Genomic DNA, 26655 nt, shown 5'->3' with positions numbered 1-26655 from the left:
CATGTATGTGTATAAGCTCACTCCAGGAACAGATTCCTTTTATGCAAAAATAAACACACACAGAGAGAGATTCCGTTTGTGTTTCATTTCAGCTGGTATGATACAGTAGCTGAGGAAACTGAGTTTATACCTATGCCATTACCTGTACGGAAGCTGCTATGGAAAATATGGGGTTAGAAGGGACAAAATAAAACTGTCACTTTGAATTTATGGAACTGGTTACCAGCAAAACTTGACTTCAGGTCCCTGTGAAATCCATAATCTTTTAGCCGCCTATAGTTGGTCAAACATGGAATGCAGAATTATCTTTATTAGACAGATTTGTTGTGTCTGTCGAGGAATTTCTCTGTGGATTAAAAATTTGCATACATCTGGTAACTTTGTGTAGTTATTGCTAGTTCATGTCAGCAAATTTAATTCCATCATGTAAATTAAAATAGGTGTGCAAAAGGCCGGTTGGGGTTTTAGTTTGGAACTGGTAAGGAATTGCTAGTTTAAGCCACACTTTTTTTGTCAGCTACTCATATTTCTTTTACGTTTTAATTATAACCCATCAACTCATAAGTGATTGCTTCTGGGTTAGACTCAGATGAATGTCATTGAAGGGTGTTTTAATTTAATGGATCCAGCATAACATCTGTTTCTAAGGTTTTAAAAGCCAATTTATATGGAAATTTATTGTAGCAAAAAGTCAATAGAAGAGATACTTCTAACACTGCTTGTACTACAAAGTATGAAATTTTAAGAAGTGGAATAGCTCTGATATTACATATTTTTTTGTGCTAATTTAGAAAAAGAAGAAGAGAGAATGTGCATATAATTTAGCAATCTCGACTATAGTGGTCATGTAGTCTGATTCTTTCTGTGTTTGCTCTTATTTTTTTAGCCGAGCTATCAAGACAAACCAGGACCTTCTTCCTGAAACGCCATGGACTCAGATATTCTACAATGACTTCTGGGGCACTCTCCTTACTCACAGTGGGAGTCACAAGTCGTATCGACCTCTCTGTACGCTCTCTTTTCGAATTAACCATGCTATCGGAGGAATGGATCCTTGGAGCTACCACCTTGTAAATGTCCTCTTACATGCTGCAGTCACAGGTCTTTTCACAAATTTTTCTCGAATATTGTTTGGCGATGGATATTGGACCTTACTGGCTGGCTTGCTGTTTGCTTCGCATCCCATCCATACTGAAGCGGTTGCGGGAATTGTAGGAAGGGCTGATATTGGAGCTTGCCTTTTCTTTCTGCTTTCCCTGGTCTGTTATACTAAACACTGCTGCACAAGGAACTACTCAGAAGGAACCTGGGGCTGGATCTTGGGTGCAGGCCTATGCGCCACTTGCAGCATGTTGTGGAAGGAGCAAGGAGTGACTGTTCTAGCAGTTTCAGCCGTTTACGACGTCTTTGTATTTCATAGGCTAAAAATGCACCAAATCATTCCGGCTGTCTATAAGGTAAGAACTGTGGCTCGGATGTATCAGTTTCTGCACCATATTGATGAAGTGCATTTATCTAAAAGAATAAAGAATCACGTAAATCCTGCCATATTTAAAAAACACACACAGATGCCTTATGGTAGAAATAGAATTCAATTCATTCCACAGTGGTTCTTCTTAAAGCTGGCATTTGGCATTTCCACCTTGCTGTGCTTGGTGTTGTTCATTAAATGCTTCTTGGGCAAGTATTATTGTTGACTTGCTCTTACAGCTTCTTTTCCAATGATGGGGGGTGGGAGGCAGGAAAATGCACATTTTTGTCCTGTAATAATTGACTTTATTAACCATTGATTCTATACAGCACTGGTTCCCAGTTAGCTCTGTACTGCAGACCCTCTGTTTTCCAAACCCAAACCTTGGACCTCCTACTTTTGAAAATGTTGATATCTCTATGGTAGTTTTTGTCATGTGAAAGGCGCCATGGTCCCCTTGGGTGGGTTATACAGACCCCCTGGGGTATACATATATGCCCTCTCTCTCATAGTGTCTTTGCATGTTCCTGTTTGATTTTAACCAGGTGACTGGCCCGGATTGCATTTACTTGTTCATGGCAACTTCACTGTGAGCAAGAACCATGGTTCTGCACAGTAATTTAATCAACCCTAATGTGTGTTGTGGGGCGACATATTTAATCTTGAATTATGAATACAGTGGAGCTCTCCTAGAGCTGCTTTGCAGTGGGTATGCTTGAAGCCACTCACTATGATGAAAAATGTTAAGCTGGCCAGAAAAATAGGCAGCTGGCCTTTTGCCTAAAGGTGATATGAACTGATCCTCAAACCAATGTGGGGTTATCTCAAGATGTAACAGTCTTAAAAGAGATACAAAATGTTTTAAATATGTTTTTCTTAATTTTATTTTATTTTTTAAATATAAATTGAAAAGAACTGTATTTGCACCTCAATATTGTGCAAGATTGGCTTGAAGTGTGTGTTGACTGGACTGAGGAAAATACTCTATATTGAAGCTTTCTTGAATAGCTTCCCACAACTTCTACAAGTGTGTTAAGTAGACTGCTTGTGGTTAGATTGATTTGCCAGGTACATGTAACTTGTGTATCCCATCATTCTGCATGTCAGCAGCGAGATCTGTACAAATTATATTAAAACATTAATGTGGAGCCAAAATTCAGCCAGGAAATGAGATTTGAAGAGGGTTGTAATTATAGAAACTATGCAAATTCAGAGGCCTAATTCTTTTGCAGTTGCAATTCCCAGCCTGAGAACAGAGCCATTAATCAACTTTGCAGATTGCACTATTCTGTCCAATTAGTACTACAAAGCTAATTTGAGCCTTTGTGCTCTGCCTTTGAAAAAGGTGGGGGAAAGATGAAGCAAATGGGGCAGAGGCCACGACAATATTTTGATTTAAAATGCATTGAAACTAGCTCTTTATTGGATATGTTATTAATTCAGCAGTGCTAAATGCCTAGCATTATATGTTCAAGTCACTGTTATAGAAATTATCTGATCTGAATGCACACCACGTAGTGTTAGGAAATGCTACCAAACAACATGCCATTATTATGAGTAGGTCAGGAACCATGCTTTCCAAAATGTGAATTGAAAAAAGTTTATTTCCTTATTATTATTTTAAATGGGAAATGTGTAATTCATACGGAATGCGTTTCCAGTTATCTGTAGCATTAAATGTGTCACAAATGTGATAATGCAGTCTGTTAATGTAATCTGGTGTTATACCCACAGTGTCATAGAATATTTAATGAAATTATATGACAGCTAATTTTAGTTGTGGAAACCTAATGCTCTAAGAGTGACACGGCTAACACGTCACCTTAAGTTTGAACTGGAAAAAAAATTCACACATTCACTTTGAACTAAAGATTACTTCAAGTCTACAGTTTCCTTCTTTTTTCTGCTACTCCAGAAGTTACATTTCTCAAAGCAAGTATGTGTTTAAAAGTACAGAGTCAACCTTGCCTAATGAAACTCTGCAAGCTGGTATCAGAAAAATAAACTAGAAATATCATTTCAATTTTCAAATACCTAGTTGAGTTGTAAAACTTGTTGCAGCAGCAAATTGGCTAGAGTGAAACAACGTGCTCACCTCAGATATTTAGGATAGTATGTCATAATATTCACTTTTTTCATTCACTTTTTTCCCACACATCACACCATACAGCTTTTCTGTCTGTTTTTTAAACTCAAACATTAACGGCACAATAATCACTAAAGATCAAGCACCATTGTATAAAATCCCCATAGGATTTCGGTAAATTAGCTTTTTAAGAATGACATTGGGGATTTTTCAGTCTTCATTTGTGACTCTACCCATCGGTGCTCCTGAGCTCAAGGGTTTCCTTTGCAGCACTTAGGACAACACTCTGTAATCATAATTAGAAAACGACTATGCCCTAGCAAAAATTAGTTCCTAACAACCTGCTATGTAGTAAATGATTGTTAGATTTAGAATGCGGCCTGACCTCTTGCCAATTTTGCTATCTACGCATAAGTGATTGGAGACAAATGTGCGCACACATGTGCACTAAACTGTTAAACATGGCCTTTATTTGTCTTGTGGATTCTTACACTTTGAAGGGCTAAATAAAAGATCAGGACCACAACTGATTACTCCCTTGTGGAGTCCCTTCATTCAGGGTTATTCAGCTGAGAATTAATTTATCCAGCATTTATATCTCATTATAAACGTGTGAAAGTCTGAACAAATATTTGCATTTGTTTGTGCCCTGCAGCTTCCTTTCTTCTAGCGAACAACAGGTGCTCTCTAAAAAACAAAGCCATGGTTGGTACTTAGGTCAAATGTCTGGAGCAGATTCTTTCATGATTATTCATCTTTTACTACTACTGCTACTAATACATTTTATTATTTATACCCCGCCTATCTGACTGGATTTCCCCAGCCACTCTAGGCAACTTACAACACCAGTTGGTGCTTTGCTAGATAGCATGAGTAGCAGTTCTCTACTCAGTAAACCTAAAGTTTGATAGGAAAAGAAAGCAAGGATAGAGAAAGGATTGATAAAGAATTGGTATCTATAGTCTCAGTACAAATCTAGCACTGCAATTTCTTAATCATGCTAAAATAGGCAGAAAGGTTGTAGGCTGCTGTGGTCCCCTCCCTCTCAGTTAAATATCTTAGCATTGTGTCTGCACTACTAAACATGATTAACACAAAAGGGCCCTAATTTAACCAAGTGAATCGGGTTTGCAGGAACCTGGTTCACATTAGCTATGGTTATTGTTGGCAATGCTGCAACACTACACCGTGGCTAAATATGACATGGTTAGGAAAGAGGGAAGTTAAGAAATTGCTTTCCAACTTCAGGACATAGATTAGACATGAACTTCTCATTCACCATCGTTGCCATTTGGCTTGGAAACTTCTTGTGAAAAATGGAGCAATGGAGAATTTTCAGGATTCCTTTTAAGCCATATGGGAAGTCGCAGCTCTTTATTGTTACAGTTCTGGGCATTAAAGACACAAGAGGAAAGTTTTAGCAAGACTTTCTGGGGGAAACTATTCTGTTGCTATAAGGCGAGAGGAAGTTCAGCAGAAACCAGGAATAGTTTTGGCTTGACAAATCCAGTTCAGCATGTCAAGTCAAATGTTACTCAAGTTGGCTTCCGAATACAATGTAGTTAAGAAGAGCCTGCTGGATCAGGCCAATGGGCCATCCAGTCCAGCATCCTGTTCTCACAGTGTTCAACCAAATGCCCTTGAATGAACCCCTTAAGCAGGATATGAGTACTCTCCCCTCCTTTGGTTTCCAGCATCTAGTGTTCAGAAGCATTACTGCCACCAACTGTGGAGCCAGAGCATAAGCCATCATAGCTTTCAATGTTTCAGGTTTTTATGCATGATATACTATTGTAGTATAGTTATAGTGATACAAATGGCAATTACTGTAGATGGTTGAATTGTAGAAGACAGGTATTACACAACTGGAAGGAATAACTCTGTACAGAGCTGTGATGATTATTCCCCTCTTATTATCTATATTATTTATCTAAAATATTTCAATACCACCTCCTAAGGTGGTGAAGAATAAAGCCATCAAATACAAAGCAACAATTCAAAGCGCCATATCAAAATGGTAATAACTGACCATTCAACTGATATCAAAGATCAGGGAAAGCTGGAGCAAATAGAAATATTTTAACACCCGGTGAAAACTCACCAACTTAAGTGTCTGATATATTTCAGTGGGAAGCTCATTGTATAGCTTGGGAGCCACTGTGCTGAAATGCCACCTTGCAAGGTTCCACGAGACAGTTCTGAAGGTTGTGTGGCATAATATCTTACTGAAGAAGGAGGTCCATAGTGGAAAAGGAGTGGGGAACTTCAATCCCAAGCACTCTAGACCTTTTTATCTGGCCAACACCACTCTCTCAAATCCACACCTGAACTTTCCTCTAGTGCTTTTGCTAGCTGGAACATACTCTTGAAACATAATGCCTGTTGCAATATGTGTATAGATTGTGTATAGAAACCACTTGCTTTTTGAATGGCCAGAATGTTATCTACTTTACAAGAGCCATTGTTCCACCCATTGTTTGTCTCTTGCCCTCCCCACCACCTGGGAAGAAAGTTTCCCCATCACTAGGTTTCAGTTTCAAAATCAGTCACAGAACTGACGCAGAAGACCACTATTTTGGTAGTCGATATGGTATGAAATGCATCCTGAACCATGGATTTCATGCTCTGTCCACACAGAGTTGATTCTGATGATTACTAGAAAGTGAGGATGTTCTGTTCTGGTTGCCCCAATTGTGAAACATCTGCACCCAACATCTCACTGACATCTGTTTTATATAGTTTAAATGAACAGTGAAGTTTATTTTAGCACTGCTTTTGCGATTTAATTGTTATGCTGTTCATTTTATCCTTTGATTTTAGCTAGTTCATATTTTGTATTTTTGCTGTGTTTCAGTGCTGTATGAGTTTCTTTGTTTTGAAGAAAGCCTTTCATTTTTCCCCTGTAGTTAGGTTTTTCTTTTGTGTTTAGATTACATTTTTTCCTGTTCTGTGTATTTTATTGACATTTTATGTAAGCTGTTTCTAACTCACCCTCTCTTCTATAGACATAGTTTTAGATAGGGTTTTAGAGCTGACAAAAATCCTGTCTCATTATTAAGGTAACAAGAATTCTAGAATACATTGTTTATCATATACAATAGTAATCAAATCTTGAAATGAGTTTAAATGGTTCCACTGGTAAGGTAATCAGCTTATTCTGTGAAGGGAATATTAATATTTTCTATTACACATTTGCCCTTTATGACAAGGCATAAGCATAATGTTGTCAGAAACTCAAACCTTAAGAAGCAAAGAAGCAAAATCATTTGAATGTCCTCTAGAATTTCCCTAAGGTGCAATTATTCTTTGAGGCATGAGGTGAGAATATAAGTTTTCATGGGGATTTGTACAGATGGTGTTAAAGGTTGCTTGTCATGTTGACTTTACATGCCAGTTGCTAACTTCAAGAACAGTATGGCTTATTCTCAGGCACATCTATTCTTCAGGGTATTGGTGGACTTGTCACATGCATTCAGACGAATTTCTCCCCTTCTCAATATATGTTGCCTTTTAGATGACTGACACAAAATTTTGCATGAAAGGACAACCTTACGAAAACCCAAATTTTCAAAGAGCCTGCATTTAACACAAATTAGTTCAAAGTATATTTGGGAGATTCTTTCTAGAAAGAGGTATTTGGCAACTAGTTTATATATTTCACAGAAAAATCTTCATTGCTAGACTCTGGATTGTTTTAAGTGGTGTTAGTGTGTGTTAGAGTAGATGGTGGATGATCTTTTTTTAAAAAAATATTGACCTTTCTCAACAGTCTGACCCAATCTGACACTTCTAAGCTTGATTGTGGGTTAGCATGCAACTCCCAGTTGTATTCTGCACTTTTGCGGATTTTGAGGTGCGGTTTCAGTGTGCGCACGTAAAAAGACTCGATGGCTTTGTAAGGAATTTTGTGTCAGCAGTTTGCAGTTGCATAGTGGCCTGGAAGGTTCCTGTGACCTTGCTTTCTAAAGTTAATCTCTTTGACTCTAAAGAGCACCAGATGGTTTCTCTATGCTCTGCTGGGTTCTAAGCCCTGCGATGAAGAGAAAGGACAGGAGTGCTATGGAGTTCTTGCACTAATACCTATTTGTGTTTCTGATTTAGCCTGTTTACCACTTCTCTTGAATGGCTGTATGGTTTCCACTCATGCCTGTTTCCGGTCTGCCTTCAAATGAACAGTTTATACAGAACAGTCAGGTTGCTGCAATGCTGCAGGCATGCACCCACTTAAATATAATTAAGCCAATTATCTTCCTCAATGTCCTGAGATGTGGTGATCTAAAAAAAAAAAAAGGTCCAGTGCAATATCTATTTTATGTTAATTCCTTAATTGTAATAGAGGTCAAAAATCAGCAGACCTGTCATGGCATGTATAGCAGGTGTTCCATTATGTTGGCTATGATGGACGTAACCAACGTGGTGCTCTTAGAACATTGCTGGACACCTGCACTCACTACCCCCAGCAGTGGTCAGGAATGATGGGAGTTGTCTTCCAGCAACATATGGTGGCCTCTCCATAGGTTATGGTGATTCCTGTGAGTTTATGCTCATTTTCATCCCTTAGTCAGTAATGGGAGCACTGAATCCATGCCAGGCAAGTATGATTGTTGGCTGTGAGGTTTATTGTAGCGATCTATTCAGTTTCTGCATCTTAGCAATATTTTTTTATCTGTTACAATGTGTGCTTGAATTAGGATCTGTGCTACGTGTGCCACAGTTATAGTAACGCAAAGTTATTATTTTTTTACTGTTGCACAAGTAGGAAAATTTATATTCAGATTTCATTGATGCTGTTAGCTCTTTCCTTGCTGGCATTTTCAGAATTTGACCTGTGGAAGTTGGAACATCTGATAAAACACCACACATCTTTTCCCAGCAGGCTTGCAAATGTTGAAAACTTATCCAGGGAATGATGGACAGCTTGATGAAAGTACTTCAGCTGGAGCACGATGCCTAAATGAGGCAGAATTCCCATTAGACACATACCTTTAGGAGCTAATACAATTACTGCAGTTTGTGGCGCAAGTTGTCTAATCTCATGAGTTTGGCTATTAGCGAAGAGGGGTGGATGCACAATGTCCTTAAGAGTGGCAGCATTGTCAGCGTAATTTAGCACACACCAATGAGCTGCAGTAATTGCAAAAGACCATGTCAGGTCAGAGTCATTGCTCTAGATCATTAAAGTGAGTTGGTTTTACACTAGCCATCCGTTAACTGATTACAGCACATAATTATTACAAAAAGCTGAAACATAGGCAGATGTAGTGGTTCTGACATCACTACGGAATTTAACTGGCGAATTGATGCAAGGTTAAATTATCTTCCATCCCTATCATGCAGTGGCACACCTAACAAGATGAACTATGTTAAAGGTTGTAGGTTGCATGAAAATAGATTCAGCTGTTAGTCATTGTCTTGCTTTTATTGATAAGCTCAAGATGTCAATCTGACAATATATGCCATGTGATTTATTATACGCTGGTAACATTAGTGCATAATCTTTCAGCATATATTGTCTGGAGTAAATGATGCATGCTTTATTCAGATTGTGGGTTTGTGTTTTAAGTTGATCCTAGAAGATGAATAGAAAAATCTATGAATCTATAATATCAGTCAGTTGTGGCTTACAGGGTGTGACTAGTATTAAAAAAAGAAAAAAATGCTGGGGAAGTAACTTTAGGAATTACAATACCCTTTTAAGATCAGTGTTTCAAGAGACACCATATTTGAAAGGTATTTTTTGCTTTCCTGGAATGGTACGATAATTTGAACAAACTGATAAAAGAGGACCCTTTTAAGCCAGTTTAATATGGTTATAATAAATTTATTGCAATACATGTATCATTCAGATAAGCAAATTGCCAAATGCTAAAATGAAGTCTGTCTGTGGATGAATTTAAACACAGGGTAAGATAATGTTGGGATAACAATGGAAATCACTGGGTAAGTCAACTAATGTTTCTCATGTCATTATATATAATGAAAATCTACCATGTTATTAGATAGGAAATAAAAGTATGAAGAAATGTACTTCCTCTCTGTTAATGTACTCATTTGCAACCCGTTTTGCATATCTTCATAATCCTATCCATATGTCCACATATGCCCATTCTACCTGAAGCTGAGAGCAGGGATTGACTGCTAGTGTAAGTTATCAGGAGAAAAACATCGCTGATTCCCAGAAAACGAAAACGAACCATTCTTCACATGCACTTGGCTTTTCAGTTGGAATATTTCCTTAAATAAGAGTTTCCCCAAAACTAGTCTTTTTCAGTGTAAAAATTAGAAATGCTTTCCTGAGAATTTTCAAGGGCGGGACACCAATTATTGCCTGGAATCCTGGGAATCTTGGAAATCTCCCAGCTTCATTCACAAGAGATAAGGATATTCTTGGTGTGCATATACAGGAATGTCATTGTTCCACACTTCACTAGATAGTGGAAGTAATTACCATGAGTAGCCACCTGTGCTGTGTGAGAGGCAGCTGGTCAGTGCTATAACTTCAGTCAGGTGTCAGTCGGAAGCCCACACCACCTGTTAATTACCCTTTCCCCTTGTGGGTCTCCTTTGTCTGTCCTCTAAATAGAGAAACACAGATGTTTGTGTACATTTTAATTAAGTGCAGACCTAGTATTAAGTGCTATGGTTTAAGATGCCCACTTTTATTTTGAGAAGAATGTGCTGCCACCTGTGCAAGCAGAAAATCTAAATATACCACAATTTACATTTATTATACTTGGATATTCAAGACTCTAACACTATTGCTAATTAGCATTTAGATGGTTCCTAGGTAGTAATTTTGTGTGCCTCTCTCTTTCTTATTTCAAGTAACTTCTGACCCTCCCCCCTTTTTTTGTAACTTTATGCCATCTATCTATCATCTGTCTATCATCTATCTATCTATCTATCTATCTATCTATCATCTATCATCTCAGCCCTAGAATCCTGGATTATCTCCTTTAATGCTGACGGGAAACTTGCTGATCACAATGCATTTATAGATTTTTAAAGAAATAATTTGAACCAAGCCATCTGGTAGGATGGGAAATTGGAACAGCATATCAGAAAATGCATTCTGAAAGGGAGTATATAGTGGCTTTGCTTTGATTGGTGAGAGGAAAGTTATACAAATTGGATGACCTTTTATATGGGCTGGGCCAGAGGGAATGTGACCCTTCTTGCTTTACCTGGTTCTCTCCATGGCTTTTGATACCATCAACCATGGTATCATGCTGGACTGTCTCTGCAGGTTTGGAACAAGAGTCAGGAGGTCCATTCCTGCCTATGAGACTTGTATCTGAGAGTATCATTGGGTGACTGCATTTTCACCCCTTGGAAGCTATGCTGTGAAGGTGCCACAAGGCTCCATCTTCTTTTCCCCACTATTGTTTAACATCTATATGAAGTGATAGGGAATAGTCACTCGGGAATGGATTTGGGGCGGAGTGTCATCAGTATGCAGATGATACCCAGCTCTTTTCCTCTGTTACAGTTGAGCTGAGTATGGCTGTGCATGTTCTGAATTGGTGCTTCAATGAGTGGTGGACTGGATAAGAGCCAATAAGTTGAAATTAGAAACTGAAGCCTAATAAGATGGAGGGGCTGTGGATGGATGGTTTCTGTTTCCAGGAGTTAGGATAGCTGCCTGATCTGGTCAGGTCTGCATACCTTCTGAAGAAAAAAGAACACAGCCTTCATCACCAAAGGTTCAAATCTTTCCCCATCTTGGACTGGTGTTCCAGGTAAGGCCATTTCTGGACAGGCATAGACTGTTCCATGCATAGGTAAACTGAATATTTGATTATTGGAAGGTGCCCTGTGTGGAGCTACCAGGTACAGCACATCACAGTAACATTAGTTGTTTCAGTGCACAATGCAGTGGTTAGGGGCACTGACAGGAGTGACCTAGCATGTGCATATGATATCTCTTCTGAAAGAACAGGCTGTCAATTTGCTATCAAGCTCAATCTTAAGGTACTTATATCTGTTTATGAAATTTTCAAAATTTGGAACCTGTATATACCTTTCCCCAATATACTCCTGCCTGTATGCTGAGGTTTTCAGATGAAGCCTGTCTGGTCTGCTGAGGTCAACTTTGTAGCAACTGGAGGGAGGGCCTTGTCCATTGTGGCTCCCCCTCTGTGGCTCCTTATCTGTGGGAACACCTTCCCACAAAAAAGAAAAAAGAAAAAAAGAAATCCCAGCTTTGGGAAGCAATGTAAGATTATACTATGGGGACACAGTGGTCTTCAGTCACACTCAAATATGGTTTTGAGAGTTTTCCCTCTTGAATTTCTTGGTAGTAGCTATTTTTGTTTGTATTGTTGCTGTATAATGTTGACATGCAGTGCAGTTTTACAGTAGAAGTACTTGCGCACTGTTCACATTTTTTTGTTTACATGGATAAGTTCTAAATTTGGAGAGTCTCGCTCATTATTGAGTTCTTTGTCCCTCATGTAGGTTTTGAAGCTATGTAATAATGTCTTCAGTATGTTGCAGGATTTATTAAACCAGGTTGTTGAATCAAAATAAACAATTTCCTGTTATATTATGGCCTTGGGAAGGGAAGAGAATGTTTCTAAGTTATAGCAATAGAAGGAGCAGTGGTTCATACATAGCAAATTCACTATAAATGAAGCAAAGCAAAAAATCACAGAGAATATCATTAGAATATCCTGGGGCACAGACAGAACTTTCTCTGTCAAGGTGTGTTTCCCCACAGCCCTGCTTTCCACCCAGTGCCGTAAATCATGACTGAAACTGTGTGTTTCTAGATGCCAATATTTTACAACATCCAGAGTGTTCTTTCTGCTTCATCTGGGATGCTGGATAATGCTTCAAAATACATATTAGGGCAATAAAAAAGGTAAAGGTAAGGTACAGGACTCCTGGACGGTTATGTCCAGTCAAAGGCGACAATGGCGCTCATCTCGCTTTCAGGCCGAGGGCGCCGGCGTTTGTCCGCAGGCAGCTTTCCAAGTTTACCTTTTATTAGGGCAATATCTTTATCAGGCCTACCAAAATGTCAGAAAATAGAAATTCCAGGTTCCACAGAACTCTTCATCAGGCTCAGTGATGCAGAACTCAAGGAAGCAGAGCTGAGTAAGAACTGGTTGGTTTTTTTTTTGAAAGGGCCTTCTTTGAGAGTTTACTAGCTTCTCCAACATTCTGTCGTAAGATTATTGCCAAATACAGACATGACTTGAGCAATATAGCCCTTTCTCTCTCTTCCTTACTGCATTTTTCTTTAACCATCTAGCCTGGGGAAAAGGTCGAGGGAGCTTGAAAGTTTGCACATAGTTTTATGTCATTTTGGTTGGTCTAATAATGGTATTACTCTAATAGGTAATTTGGATTTTTTTTTATGTGAGCCACTGTGGCTATTTCTTATTTTTCAAGAGTAATGTTTGGTTCTATATCTGTAAACAATCTATTGGGGAAAATGCGATATATGTTTGGATATGCTAGCTACCATGAAAATATCAGACTTACCCACTCAGTCCTTTTTTGAGGATATGCCTTAACTTCATATGACTCTTGAGCTCTTCCCATAGGCGGGAAGTTTAACAAATGAGCAGAGCAGTACAATGTAGTTATTTCTTAGGGTAGGGCTTACCATTAGCAGTGTTGGTAGTACACTGTTGTGGCTGCTGCCACTGTGAATGACAGCAGTAGGAATTGTACTGGCAGCTTGGCTGCCATTTTGCAGCATCCACAATGGCCTGGAGTTGTTCCAAGGCATTTGGGGCAATGATTTTTGCCACAAAACACGGAGTGGATATATGGGGGGGGGGGGAATTCTGTGAAACTTTTTTTTTAAGGTGGGGTGAGAAAAAGAAAAATATTGGAATATTTCTCAGAAAAGTGTCTCCTGGGAAATCTCTGCTCAGGTCCACCCGAGGAAGAGTACATGGGTGACCCCAGCTATGTCCCATGGGTCAGATAGCATGAGAAAATTCTCTTGGAAGGGAGCCAAAGCACATGTTTTGAGAGGTAGAGTTGTTTTCGAGTCAATGTGATCTCATGCAGGCATTTAAAAATGGGTGCATTCTGTAGTTTCAAAATGAAAACATAAGGAGTGCCCTCTTCTAGGTCAGATGCCATGACCTTCCTAGCAGCTTGGCTGCTAACTGATTTTTAGCATCACAAGTATTGGAAAAGATCTTCTCTTCTCCCCTCTGCTTCTCAGCTCGCTCTTACAACCTTTTGCTCCTATGCAAGCTTTCCAACTCAGTCCCATGTTTGTGTATACGTACGAGACTTCTTTGTCATAAAAGTCAATGCACCAAACTATTCAGGGTGCTGCTTTCCATTTAGTTGGCCAATTACACTCTTGCTGTACCTTAGTTCCCCTTTGGGAACACGAGACAGCACAACATAGTGCTGTCTGTCCCTTGGAGTTCACTTTCTTGAACCAAACACATCTCAGGTCATTAGTGTCATTGGCCAGGCCATTCTGAGTGGTGGCGATGTGGGATTTTGATTGTCTGCTTAAACAGGGGTTAGTATCTTTTCCTTCCTATGTTTTTTTCTCAATTCCCCATGCTTTATTGGATCTTGAATGTTTTTTTAGTAAGTGCTTTAGATATCTGCAAAAGAACAACCAGTCCAAAGTAAATATGTACTATAAAATTATTGTTTTTCTAGGGAAATATAAATGCCAGTGTTTAGAATGTTGTCTCTGCATTTTATTTTTCTGGGAACCCCTCCTGGGTGAAAGAATGAAGGATACTGGCATTTTTAATGAACTGTAGAGCTACTTATCTGCCCTCAGGCTGACTGCTGGCAACCTAGCAGCCATCTTTTCAGCCTTTCCTTTCCTCTAGAGCCGACATATTTCGATCTATTCCTGAACTATCCTAAATTAGGACATTACATTGGTATGAGGTAGTGCGTTTACAGTGTAGGCATCCTGAGCATTGGAAGACTCAAAACTAACTTGTGCATAATGAAAATGGTATTTTGATCAAAGTTTTTTTTTAAAAAAATGGGTGGTGTTGGTGTGAGTTTTAAGTTAAGGAATGGGATGTGTGTCAAATTCTCAAAGCCAAGATAGCACTGATCTTCACAACCAAGATTAAAAGCTTTTGGCCCATCCCTCTGTACAAACTTAGTCTGAAGCTGCACATCTAAATACAGGTGGTAGAATGAATGGTGCCACTATAGATCGCAGATGAGAGCTCCTTCACATTTTACTTTTGAAATACAAACTCAGGTAGAAACCTAGCACATTATTGATAAGGCTGGGGCAGAACTTTTCTCCCCACTGCACTAATTAGCTTTGCTTTTAAGATGGGAAAGGTGTCTAAATGTCCCCAGCACTGCTACTATCACCATATGTCCTGAAACTGGTACACTTCAGGACTTTAACCAGCTCATTCTGCTGAAACCAGTCCTGATTCAGGGTTATTACAAAGCATAACTTCCTGTTGTTAACTTCATGGGTTGACATTTGTGTTCAAATTTTTTGCCTCTGATATTAATACATCTAAAGGCATAAGCTTAATTATATGAAAGTATATTTCAACATTTCTGTAAGGCGCTACCCTTTTCTCTTTTTTTGGAAATTCTGCTGCAACAGCTTTTCAACAGTAAGTAGCATGGTTTCACTAAAATAAAAATGAGGGTGTGCTACTGGAAATGAGATAGCTGCAACATACATTTCTCACTTTTGAATGTTTATTTCTCTTTGCTGCCTATGCAGGGTATTTTCACAGCATCTCTTATACTGTCTCTCATACTGAGACCTCCGGGTATAGCGTGGTATATAAATTCATTTAATCAATCAATCATGCAAAATTCATTTGAGGCCTCTGTTTCCATAACAGGATCCTTGTATGTCTTCATGCATCTGCAAGTCATATGGTTGTGATGCATATGATCCCCTCCCCTGGGGGGTTGCTCAGCCTTTGCAAAGTAATCACACTGAGCCTTTATTGCTAACAATAAACACCTTTTGTTTTGTCACTGCCGCATGGAAATTTCCTTCAGCCTCAAACGTTGATTTTTGCAACAGTTGCACTTTGCTAATGGGTACTACCTATACAGTACTGATGAGAATGTGGAAGCTGCAGTTCAGCAAGATCTGGAGGGCCAAAGGTTCTCCACACTTGATCTAGCTTGATCTAACTGGCAGCATGTTTTCAGAATCTGGGACAGAAACTTTTTCTCGTCACCTGCTGCCTGATCCTTTCAAGTGGAGAGGCATGGAATTGAACCTGGTGCCAGATACATGCAAGCTACTGCCCCATAATTAGTATTATGCAATCGTTAAATATATTTGGTCTTCATCAAAGCGGCAGAGGCACTAACATTGCTTGTCTTTGTGGGGAGCCATTTACCGGTACATAGCAGACAACTGAAAAAGTGACAAAAGTATTTATACAACATTTCAATTCGCACATTTTTTATTTATTTTTTTAAAAATCTGGGAGTATATTTGCATTACTGTAATGATGTGTTGTCGTGGTGGGTTGAAATTCATGGTGTAAGGTTTGCCACAATAAAGACTGAAGCTGCAGGCAGTGGCAACTGAAGCCAGAGATTGCCATTCATCTTACTTTGGCAAGATCTAGTAAAGGTGAAGCCAGGTAGGCAGGTAGTTGGGTGTTCCAGATCTGCAGGACTTAAACAGCTCCTGGAGCAGAGCTGAATCACACATTAGCAAATATCCCGAAAAGTGCCTTGGGCACTGGTTATCCTCAGTTAAGAATAGATTCCTTGACATTTATCCTCATAAGGACCAATATGAATTGATCCTGAAATGGAGGATTCTGAACAGAAGTGCCCTGGAGATCTATTGCTGAACCATTGTATTTAAAATAATGTTTACCCCACTGTTCATCTAAAAAAATTCCTCTCCAGTAGCTTACAGCAATCAATAAAATACACAGTCTAAAAGACATCGCACAATAGGAGAAGGATTTGGGAGGAAGCAAGGAGCAAACCAACCTCCCCTTCCAGCAGGGAGGGGAGAAGGAAGCTCCATGCTGTTGCTCCTACTCTGACCAAATGATGGGACTAGGGTGGTCTCCCCACCCACTCATCATGATCTTCTTGGGAGGCAGCCTCTCAAGCACATGACAGAGGCTTTGCAGTCCCATGTCATTTACAATCCTGACAAGTAAGCAATTCAAGGTGTGAGTGACAACATATTTTATAAGCAGGCTTCTGTAAGCCTGAACGTTAGAACTGGGGATCAACAACACTGGCTTCCATTTTTTTCTGCACATTGAAAATATTGACTGATCTAGACCAGTTGACAGCAAACTTTTTCAGCAGGGGGCTGGTCCACTGTCCCTCAGACCTTGTGGGGGGCTGGACTATATTTTGGAGAAAAAATGAACAAATTCCTATGCCCCACAAATAACCCAGAGATGCGTTTTAAATAAAAGCACACATTCTACTCATGTAAAAACACCAGGCAGGCCCCACAAACAACCTAGAGATGCATTTTAAATAAAAGAACACATTCTACTCATGTAAAAACACAGATTCCCAGATCGTCTGTGGGCCGGATTTAGAAGGCGATTGGGCTGGATCCGGCCTCCGGGCCTTAGTTTGCCTACCCATGATCTAGACTCTGCCCCATTGCTGTCAGTTGCCAGCCTTCATTTTGCCTTGGAGCACTGCAGGTCCCTTAACACTTTGAAGGTGTGAGCTTGAGGTATTCTGTTCAGTAAACTTTGCCCTGTTTCTTCTGGTATATGTAAATTTGGCACCAGCCTGCTTTTCTAAGACACAAAAGGGCTTTTACTTCAGCTGAAACTCAGCAAGGTGGGCATACATGTAACATAATATATCCTCTTCATATTTAGGGTGCTTTTAGTCTCTTCAAGAAGGTCTTTCACTCATTAAGGAGTTTCTATTATGATAACTTTGAGAGGAGGCTGCAGTCCTCAGCCTTCCCACTGAGTTGAAGTCTCATTATAAATTGTCTCTTTATGTTTCCAAAATGCTGGGTTCCCAAGCTTAGCTCATTAATGAGACAGGAATGTATTTCATAATGGCTGGCTTGTTGCACCAGAACCACACAGAGTAAAAAAGAATGTTACAGTTTAATTCATTGGTGCTGGAAACACATTTGCACTTCAGCAAGCTTGCTAAAGAGAACGCGATGAAGATTGATTCCAACTCTACCCCCTCCAAAAATGAAATTCAGTTACTTTTGTTTTTCCTGTGTCTCTTCTGCATATCTACGTTTTTTAAAAAGTTTCTTTTTGACAAAATACATAGGAATTATTACTTTAAAAAACAACAACAACCCAGTGAAACTGAACTTTGTTTGAAGAATATGCTGTTTTTGAAACAGAAGGAAGAAAGAATGCTTTCAGCCACAAAGACCAAATTGCTTCACAGCTAAAACTGGTTCAGCCATAGTCTGCTCCCTGGCGGGAATGGCTAAATCTCTTACTTTAAAGCTAAACAAGATTACTCCAAAAGCTGGCATTCAAATAGCTTTTTGCGTAATGGCATAATAGGTTAGGGGTTCCTACAGTCTCCAGTGCAGAATCAACAATTGAACTCTTTAGGTGCTTAACATTCTAGAAGTTTACTTTAGAATTAGCCTGCCTTTAGAAGGCAAAAGACTGCTAAGTATTTGATTTCCTGACATTAGTTTAACAAAGAAGTCACCATGTCAGCTACAATACCATGAAATGGAATAAGCATTTCCTGTTCTATTCTCTCCACAAGGATCTCTGCCCCCCCACCCCTTCCTTTCACTTGATTGAGGCTACCATTTATCAGTTGTTAAGTTTCTGATAGCTTTGTGTGCTGAGGATCTAACGGCTATATTAAGAATGTTAAAATGTTTTGACCTATATAAGAGATTCAGAAGTATATCAAAAGAATTTCATGTCATTTTATAATTTCTTAAGTCTTATAACAACATGCATTTAACAAATCTTCAGCTTTGGGAGGACTCTTCCTACCCCATGTCCAGCCCATCAAATTATTGTATTACATTTGCGGTAATTTACTGTTGCTTGACATAGGGACGCGGGTGGTGCTGTGGGTAAAAGCCTCAGCGCCTAGGGCTTGCCGATTGGAAGGTCGGCGGTTCGAATCCCCGCGGCGGGGTGTGCTCCCGCTGCTCGGTCCCAGCGCCTGCCAACCTAGCAGTTCGAAAGCACCTCCGGGTGCAAGTAGATAAATAGGGACCGCTTACTGGCGAGAAGGTAAACGGCGTTTCCGTGTGCTGCGCTGGCTCGCCAGATGCAGCTTTGTCACGCTGGCCACGTGACCCGGAAGTGTCTCCGGACAGCGCTGGCCCCCGGCCTCTTGAGTGAGATGGGCGCACCAACCCCAGAGTCTGTCAAGACTGGCCCGTACGGGCAGGGGTACCTTTACCTTTACCTTTACTGTTGCTTGAAGGTTTTTCACCTTTTAATACTGAGGTTGCTGATAAATGGATTGTCAGATACTCATTACCCATAGCAAGAAAATGGTACTTGCTGCACATAATTTTAATTTGTTCCTTTCATTCTTCTTCTAATAGTACTCCATTCCAATTTCCACTTAGTAGAATACATAGAAAGCTAATGAAAAAGCCAAACTCCAAAGCAGGAGAGTCAGAGAGAGAGGGGGGGAGGGAGGGTGAGACCAACACATGTAGTTTACATGATTTATAAGGCTAACCCTTGCTTTTTCTTACACTTGGGGTGGGCACATCATTGCTCCCACATGGGAGAAGTAACATTTCATCTGGGATACCCACTCGCTGGAACTTATCATACAAGTTTTGTGCCTCAAAAAGGAAGGTGAAATCTCAGTAGCTGAGGCTCCCTGGGAATTTGGCATCAACATGGAAACTTAGATTTCTTTGAAGCTTGTTTTGTGTGTGTGTGCATTTTGATCTAGGGAGGTAAGACTGGCTATTCTAAAGAGCTGCAGGCTGCTATTGGCTTATCCTTTAGCTGCAACCACCATGCATTGTTTAGCTCAGGGTTCTGTCAGTGGTTGAGGAAAAGCCTTTTCCACGGAGAATTCTCACATTTTTCTATGTGTAATATAAATTGCCTTATCCTAACCCTAGATTGTCTCAGGGGAGTAGAAGTGTTCACCAACAATGTGAAATTTACGATTCCGTGAAGCTGCAGTCATGGGGGCTTCAGGCTGCTGATATTAATGTTAAAAAAAAAAATATAAGCCAGTAAAAGTTAATCCTAGAAGCAGCAATTTTAAAAAGAGCGAGTTGAGGAAAACACTGTTTTACGAGACTGAGATGAATGATAAGCCTCAAAGAAAGGAGCTATGACAAGGCATCATACGCTAAGATGCGGGTTGATCAGCATCTGTAGCAATGCGCTTTCACAAACTGTGCCACGCCAAGAATTCAGAAACTACAAAGGTGGAAGAGATGCTTAAGGAAGGAAATGAACTCACACATCTATAAATGCATGGAACTCTTCGAGTAGCAAACTGCAGTCTCTAATATACTGCTAATACATTGCTCATGCATCTTTGTCGCTGGGAAGCCAAGCACAGACAAAACAGGGGATCCAATACAGCCAGTGAGAAAGACACCAAAGAAAAGAAAGGCCATCAGACAGATTGTTATTGTTCCCAATGGTTTTTGAAAACATTTATTTTTCATGGGAAAAGTTTACTAGACAAAACTTGAATACTGCAGGTAACCAAAGCAGACTGTAGTTCCAAGCAGCTCTCTCTCTCTCTCTCTCTCTCTCTTTTCCTATAGGAAATCAAGCATCCCACAGTTGCATCATGGGCAAATGAATGGGGCAGTGCCACAATAACTTTTTGGAATTAAATTTGCTGGTTTGCATGAGATGGGCATTAAATAAAAAGAGAGTTAACAGCATGTTCAGGGTACCTTTCTATAGTAAAAGTGCAGTCCCATGTGCATGTACTTGAAAGTAACTCAGTGTGTTCCGTGGTGCTTACTCCTAGGTAAATTTACATCTGTTTGCAGCCAAAGTCCAAACTTGAGCCAGAGTTAAAAATATATATTATTGGCTTGTAATAAATCCCTGGCCTGTCCCTAGTTAATATGAATAGTGCAAATAGTTGCAAGAAGTACACTCTAGATGGGAGAAAAAGCAATGTGGGCTGAAAACCATGCGCAAGTGAGCTACCAGGATCAACATGCTTCCTAACCTAGATCCCATTGCTGACTAGGCACCATGGAGCCGAAGTTTTGGTCTGTATGGTTCCTAGAGGCTGGAAGCAGCTAATCTCCATACCAGGCAGAAGAAAAGGGAGAGCACTATAACATACTATGTTGCCATCAAAATCTGTCATGTGGAAACTATTTGCAGCTTCCTCTATGCGATGAAAGTAATGTGTAGGCCAGCCGTATGAAACAGTTTATCATGTCATTCCTTCCCTCTTCCTCATCTCCTCAATTCAAACATAAAAGAGGATAAATCCATAGGCAGCAGCACATAAAAAGAGGAAATATAGATAATGCTGACTCAGTTGATGACTGGCAGGTACTTCAGCTGATTGGATTCCAGTTACATCTGGATAGCTTTTTCTGTCAATCCCAGAGCCAGCTCGCTATTTATACTACAAATAGAATTCAGTATTGGATGGTTTTTCCACTGCTGGATTGTTAAAGCTGCTTAGACCTTCCAGAGGCTTAATTTGGGATTAAATGACATTTTGCTCATAAAATCCATTTAGTTAATTCGCTTGCAAAGTGTGTCCCCTCCTGCAGTTTTAATGTACTACTTATTTTTTCTTCTTCTGTTTGAAATAAAACATGCTTCTTGGCTTTGGGTTTGCTTTAGCAAGGCACTATTAGGTATTAATAATACTGCAAACAAATGAAAGACTTGGCATAATCATTTGAGCACATTTTGTAACTGCTTAACTCTTTTAGCAACATTTGAACATTTCTGCCTCATTTGTATGTTTTCTATACTACAGAAAATGGCAGACAAGAATCTACTGCTGCCGTAGTCCACCCAAAAGTCTGCAGTATGACCCCAGCATACAACATCTGCTGTTACATGCCATCGGATGCTTAACATAGCCTTCCCCCAATCTTGTACCCTCCAGAAGTTATTGGATTCAAATTCCCTTAAGCCCCAGCCAGCATGCCAAATGGTCAGGAATTATGGAAGCTTGTAGCCTTTCTCAACCTTGGGTCCCCAGATGTTTTTGGCCTACAATTCCCATCATCCCTGACCACTGGTCCTGTAAGCTAGGGATCAAGGGAGTTGTAGGCGAAAACCATCTGGAGACCCAAGGTTGAGAACCACTGGAGCACATCTGAAAGGCACCAGGTGGTTTAGCACGTTTAAAAACCTACTGAACAAAGCAACATATCCACCAAACAAAATATATCTGTGCTGATATCCTAGTGCCTTCAAAAAGCAGCCCATGATGTAATAACATCTCTCACCGTTCCTAAAAACTAGCTGCATTTTGGTTTGGAGACTCATTATTTCTACTTTTTTGGAAGCACAGCTTGCAATGTGTTTCCGTTTGCCTATGCTGTTTGCCCAGGGCACGTAGATATATAATGCTTTTGTTTGAACTTATTGTGAGCGCGTAGTATCTTCCAGAGACCCTGTTTTTCTTGATTATTTTTTTAATAAATTCTAAGCACTGTACAAAATAGAAACAACAACAGACAACTTAAACAAAGCATTACAAAAATACACAGTAACATATAAAAATGTTACATTAATACAAAGTTACCATTATACATATGTAAATCAATATCAGTTCATTCTCTTTTGGACTACCCCCCACTCTCAGCCTCCAAACAAACTCAGCTCATCCACAAAAAAGAAGAGTTCAGCAGACATCACCCTAGTCTCTCACTAGAACCATAGCATTTTAGATTTGGAAGGGACCATGATGGTCATCTAGTCTAACCCCCTGCAATGCTGAAATCTTTTTGCCCAATGAGGGGCTCACACCCATGACCCTGAGATTAAGTGTCTTATGCTTTACTGACTGAGCTATCTAGACTTGCTTTTTATGGGCAGGCACAAGGTGGATGGCGCTTCCTCAGAATGCCCACAGCTGTGTCCTATTCAGCTGTACTCTCCACACATCATTCCAGGTACAGCAAGTTGTTGAGTTTCCCAGGGGGTCCAAAGGATAGGAAACACCCTTGTGCACTCACAGTCCCCCCCCCCGTCCTCTCCTCTTTCTCCAGCTGCTCTATTTATGCTGGAAATGTATAGGCGTGTTACTAAAACTGTGATCTGATGGATTTTTTAATATTTTAAGTTTAATTTTGTATAATTTTATTGGCACCTGCAGATTGCTTCTCAGCCCTAAGCATTGTTAGGGTGCAGTTATAAATCTAAAAACAAAAACAAATATCTAGGGTATCTTCAACACCCTTTTGATTTATACTTTTTTGTGTACACAGTAGTAATATATGAAGACCCCTTAGAATTTATATGATTAAAATGTTGACACGTTGCTGAAGAATACATTTTCGAATACCTCTTTAGTATGGATAACAAATGGAGAATGATCCTTGATGTCCATGGCTCTCTCCACCACCAGATGTCAAGTGGATATTGTATGCAGTCACCTTTAGATGCATGAAGCTGAGGTTGCTGAGAGCTTTAGAAACTATAAAAAACCACTGTGGGTACTCTGAACCGCTTTAATAAAGTCCAAGTGACCCAGCTCTTCAGGAAGTGGCTTACCTTCTATAATCTGTGCAAACAAAAAATTCTGAACATTTGTGTAATGCAGCCCAATTTATATTGGTTGAAGGCATTTATGTTCTTTTGAGATGTGTGGAAGGTTATATTTATTTATAAATGCTGGCATATACACCTCTTTGTAATGTGAGAATAGTCTTGTGTGTTGTTGAACCTTTTCTTGCTGCGTGCCATGCTTTCAGATCTTCAGATTGTGCTTCTTTGATGTTTGTTCCTAAAAGGATAAGGAAAGGGCAGAGGGAAATAATGCTTGCCTTCTGGAAACACCATATGTCACTGGATAAATGAGGACTTCACATTGACAAGGGCTACAGTGTGGGATAATCTGCTGTGGAATTTAATTCAGCAGTATTTATGGTAGAGGTGTGCAGTCGAAATCTGAGCAAAAGTATTGCATCATGCAATATATGGATTGGTTGGGTTTGGTGAATGTGCAAGACGATTCACTGATTGAAATGCCACACATGATCGCTGTGCTTTTAATCAGATCTTTAGAAGAAAACCCCCCTGTGCACATTCGTTTTCTTTCCCAGAGGAAAATTATAGCTGATGAAGGGTTAGAGGATTTATGAGGGTGCCAAAGCATATGGCAGATGGGCTGGATTAGGACTCGGGAGTACAGTAATCCAAATCCTTGTTGCCAAGTATTATAAAGAACTCTGCCTCCTGCTGGGCTCTTCTAAATTTATAGCCTAAAAAGCAAGGGCTGCAGATACTGAAAATAAAAGTACTGTTTATGGAGCTGTTCCCTAAATTAATGTCTGGATAAACAACTCTTTTGGCTTTTCCACTCCAATCATTATCCTACCCTCGCTGAAATTTATTACAAAGCACCATGTTATGAGCTACTAAGAGTGGTGATGTGTTTGTAGGTTGTGTTTGGAAATGGTTTGAGATACGCACTGCCCACAATATTTGGTTTGACACTTCATTAAAGCAGCTTGTTTTGATGTGAAGGCTGTCTTGATTGAGATCAGTGTCTTCCTGAGTCTGCATCATTCTTTGTCCCATCTCCACCCTGAAATCACCATTGGAATTTGTTTTTTTAAGGCTATGACTTCCATTCTTTTTGACAGAAGTGGATGAAATTTGCTTCCTTGGTCCATGTGGCTGGAAACAGTCCCACAAATCTACAATCCTATATTGTGAAGCATCAGGGAAATTCAACCTAAGAATTAGTCAAGGGTGCCAACTTAAATTAAAAAAAAAATTGAGGGGTGGGGGGTGAGGAGTAATCCCTGCCCCACATAATCAACCACATGACTTGGCACACATAAACATCATTTAGAAGACATCAGGGGAGTTTTTAATGTGTGACATTTTAATGTATTCTTAATATTTGTTGGAAGCAGCTCAGAGTGACTGGGAAAAACCAGCCAGATGGGCGGGGTACAAATAATAAATTGTTGTTGTTGTTGTTGTTATTTATTTGAATGGCAATGCCCATTAATTTTGGCATGGTTCTAGAGCCCTTACGCCTCCTTCCCAAAGCTGGGCAAGTGCTTGCAGAACTTTGGGAAGTAGGTGAGAAGGTTCTAGGATCCTGCCAGAGCCCTCCTGACTCCTTCCCAAAGCCAAGTAAGGCACCCTCCACCTTGTGGGGTCTGGTTCCAGGGGTTCCAGGCTTTCCAGTTTTTGTGTATACACCTGGATCCTCAGAACCAAGCCCTGTATAGCTGAAGGAGCATCTCCACCCCCATCGCCCAGCCCAGACACTGAGACCCAGCTATGGGGGCCCTCTGGCAGTTTCCCCACTGCAAGAAGTGAAGTTACAGGGAACCTGTCCTGTGGAATGCCCTCCCATCAAATGTAAAACATTTGACTATATGACTTTTAGAAGACATCTGAATGCAGCACAGTATTGGGAAGTTTTTAAATGGTTTATGTTTTATTACATTTTTAATATTTTGTTGGGAGCCTCCCAGAGTGGCTAAGGCAGTCCAGTCAGATGGGCGGCATATAAATAATAAAATGATTATTATTATTACTTGTATTGGTTCCAATAGCTCCTTAGTATGTTCAGAATTCTCCGCCCCCGCTCCCCAAACTCACAACTTTCTGCACTTTCCTGACTTTTAGAAGAGCTTTTGTCAAGCAACATATGCCCTGCTGTTAGGGAAGGCAACTTTGTCACATGCTTCCTGCCACCTTCACGCTTACAATGTTGGACTTGAAACTGCTTCTCTCTAGTTTTGCTACAGTTCTACAGTACGTGCATGCTGGAAAATGTGATATTCCTAGTTTCAGTATTGCATAAAATGGTCAATCACAGATGCACGTGTAACTTTTGCTAGTGCTGGCAGCAGGGTTACCAACGCATCTTTTGAGTTGTGGTTCCTTGGTAATTTTGCTAATTGTACTCTGTATTGATTCCACAAGATATACTGTAGCAGCATATTCTAAAATATGCTGATTGTCAAAGTTTTCTCTTTCACAGTCTTCATTTAAGAATCTTGGGAGAGAAGCAGAAATTCTTAAGCATGGTGCATTTATGCATACTTTGTGGCTCATAACATTATCTTGTGTTATGGTTGGCATGCTGGAGATTATTAGGAAGGCTTCCAATCTAAAACTATGGAAAGCTCAGTGAACACCTAAGCAATATGTAAGCACTGAGGATGATGCCGGGGGGGGGGGATGCTAAAGCAATTTCTGCAATTTCAGATGCCAGAAAAACCACACGCAGAAACCAAATAATTGACCAAGATATACAGCATGAATATGATGAGCAGTTCAAGCAAATGTCAAGCTATTACTGCCTACCATAAATAAACTAAAGGCATGCTTTAAAGTGCACTTGTTGTAGCTAGTTTGCTCATGTCTTTGACCTTTGGACCCCACATAGCAGCTCAGTATAGCTGAAATTGCTATTTTGAATGGAGCTCCAGATCGTCCCTGGAGGGAAAAAGAAATGGAAGAGAGAGAGAGAGCGCACACACTATGGGAAGGATTCTGGAGAGAAACCATTTTACCTGTCCTTTGAAAAAAAGTGTATTTGATGTCCAGGCCAAAGCAGAGACTGGAGTTAATGAATGGGAAAGGAGCGACAGATTTTCAGTATGCTGATTACAACTGTATTATTACAAGTGTGAGTTTAGATTGCTGCTTGTGCAATTGAAATTCTGGTAGCTTCTTTGTGTAAGGCAAAAAGCAGATTAAGCAAAGTGTGATGAAATCACATGGCCATCTCATGCACATGCCAGATGCTCACATGCAGAATCAAATCATGCAAGTGGCCTAATTGCGCACACACACACACACACACACACACACACACCCTGCAAAAAAGGTGGAAAATTTGCAAGACAGTATTTCTATTTTTATAACAGTGTAGCTTCTGGCTTACAACAAAACCTTAGTGATGGACAAGCAATTCTATAAAAGCATTTAGACATAATAGATTGTACTGGAAAAGCTTGTAGGACTGTATAGTTTCTTTAGGT

At 40.0% G+C, this 26655-nt stretch overlaps 1 protein-coding gene across 1 annotated transcript in view; it reads left to right on the top strand.

Moving 5' to 3' along the window:
- Positions 1-26655, top strand: part of TMTC2 (transmembrane O-mannosyltransferase targeting cadherins 2) — a 203526-nt gene that overhangs the window by 80656 nt on the left and 96215 nt on the right. The window contains exon 2 of the mRNA XM_079991822.1: positions 887-1457. Within this exon, the coding sequence (XP_079847948.1) occupies positions 887-1457 (571 nt within the window). The remainder of the gene's footprint in view (positions 1-886; positions 1458-26655) is intronic.

The sequence above is a fragment of the Podarcis cretensis genome (genome assembly GCF_951804945.1).
Source record: "Podarcis cretensis genome assembly, chromosome: 10".
NCBI lineage: Eukaryota > Metazoa > Chordata > Lepidosauria > Squamata > Lacertidae > Podarcis > Podarcis cretensis.
This window is presented reverse-complemented; position numbering and strand designations above follow the sequence as displayed.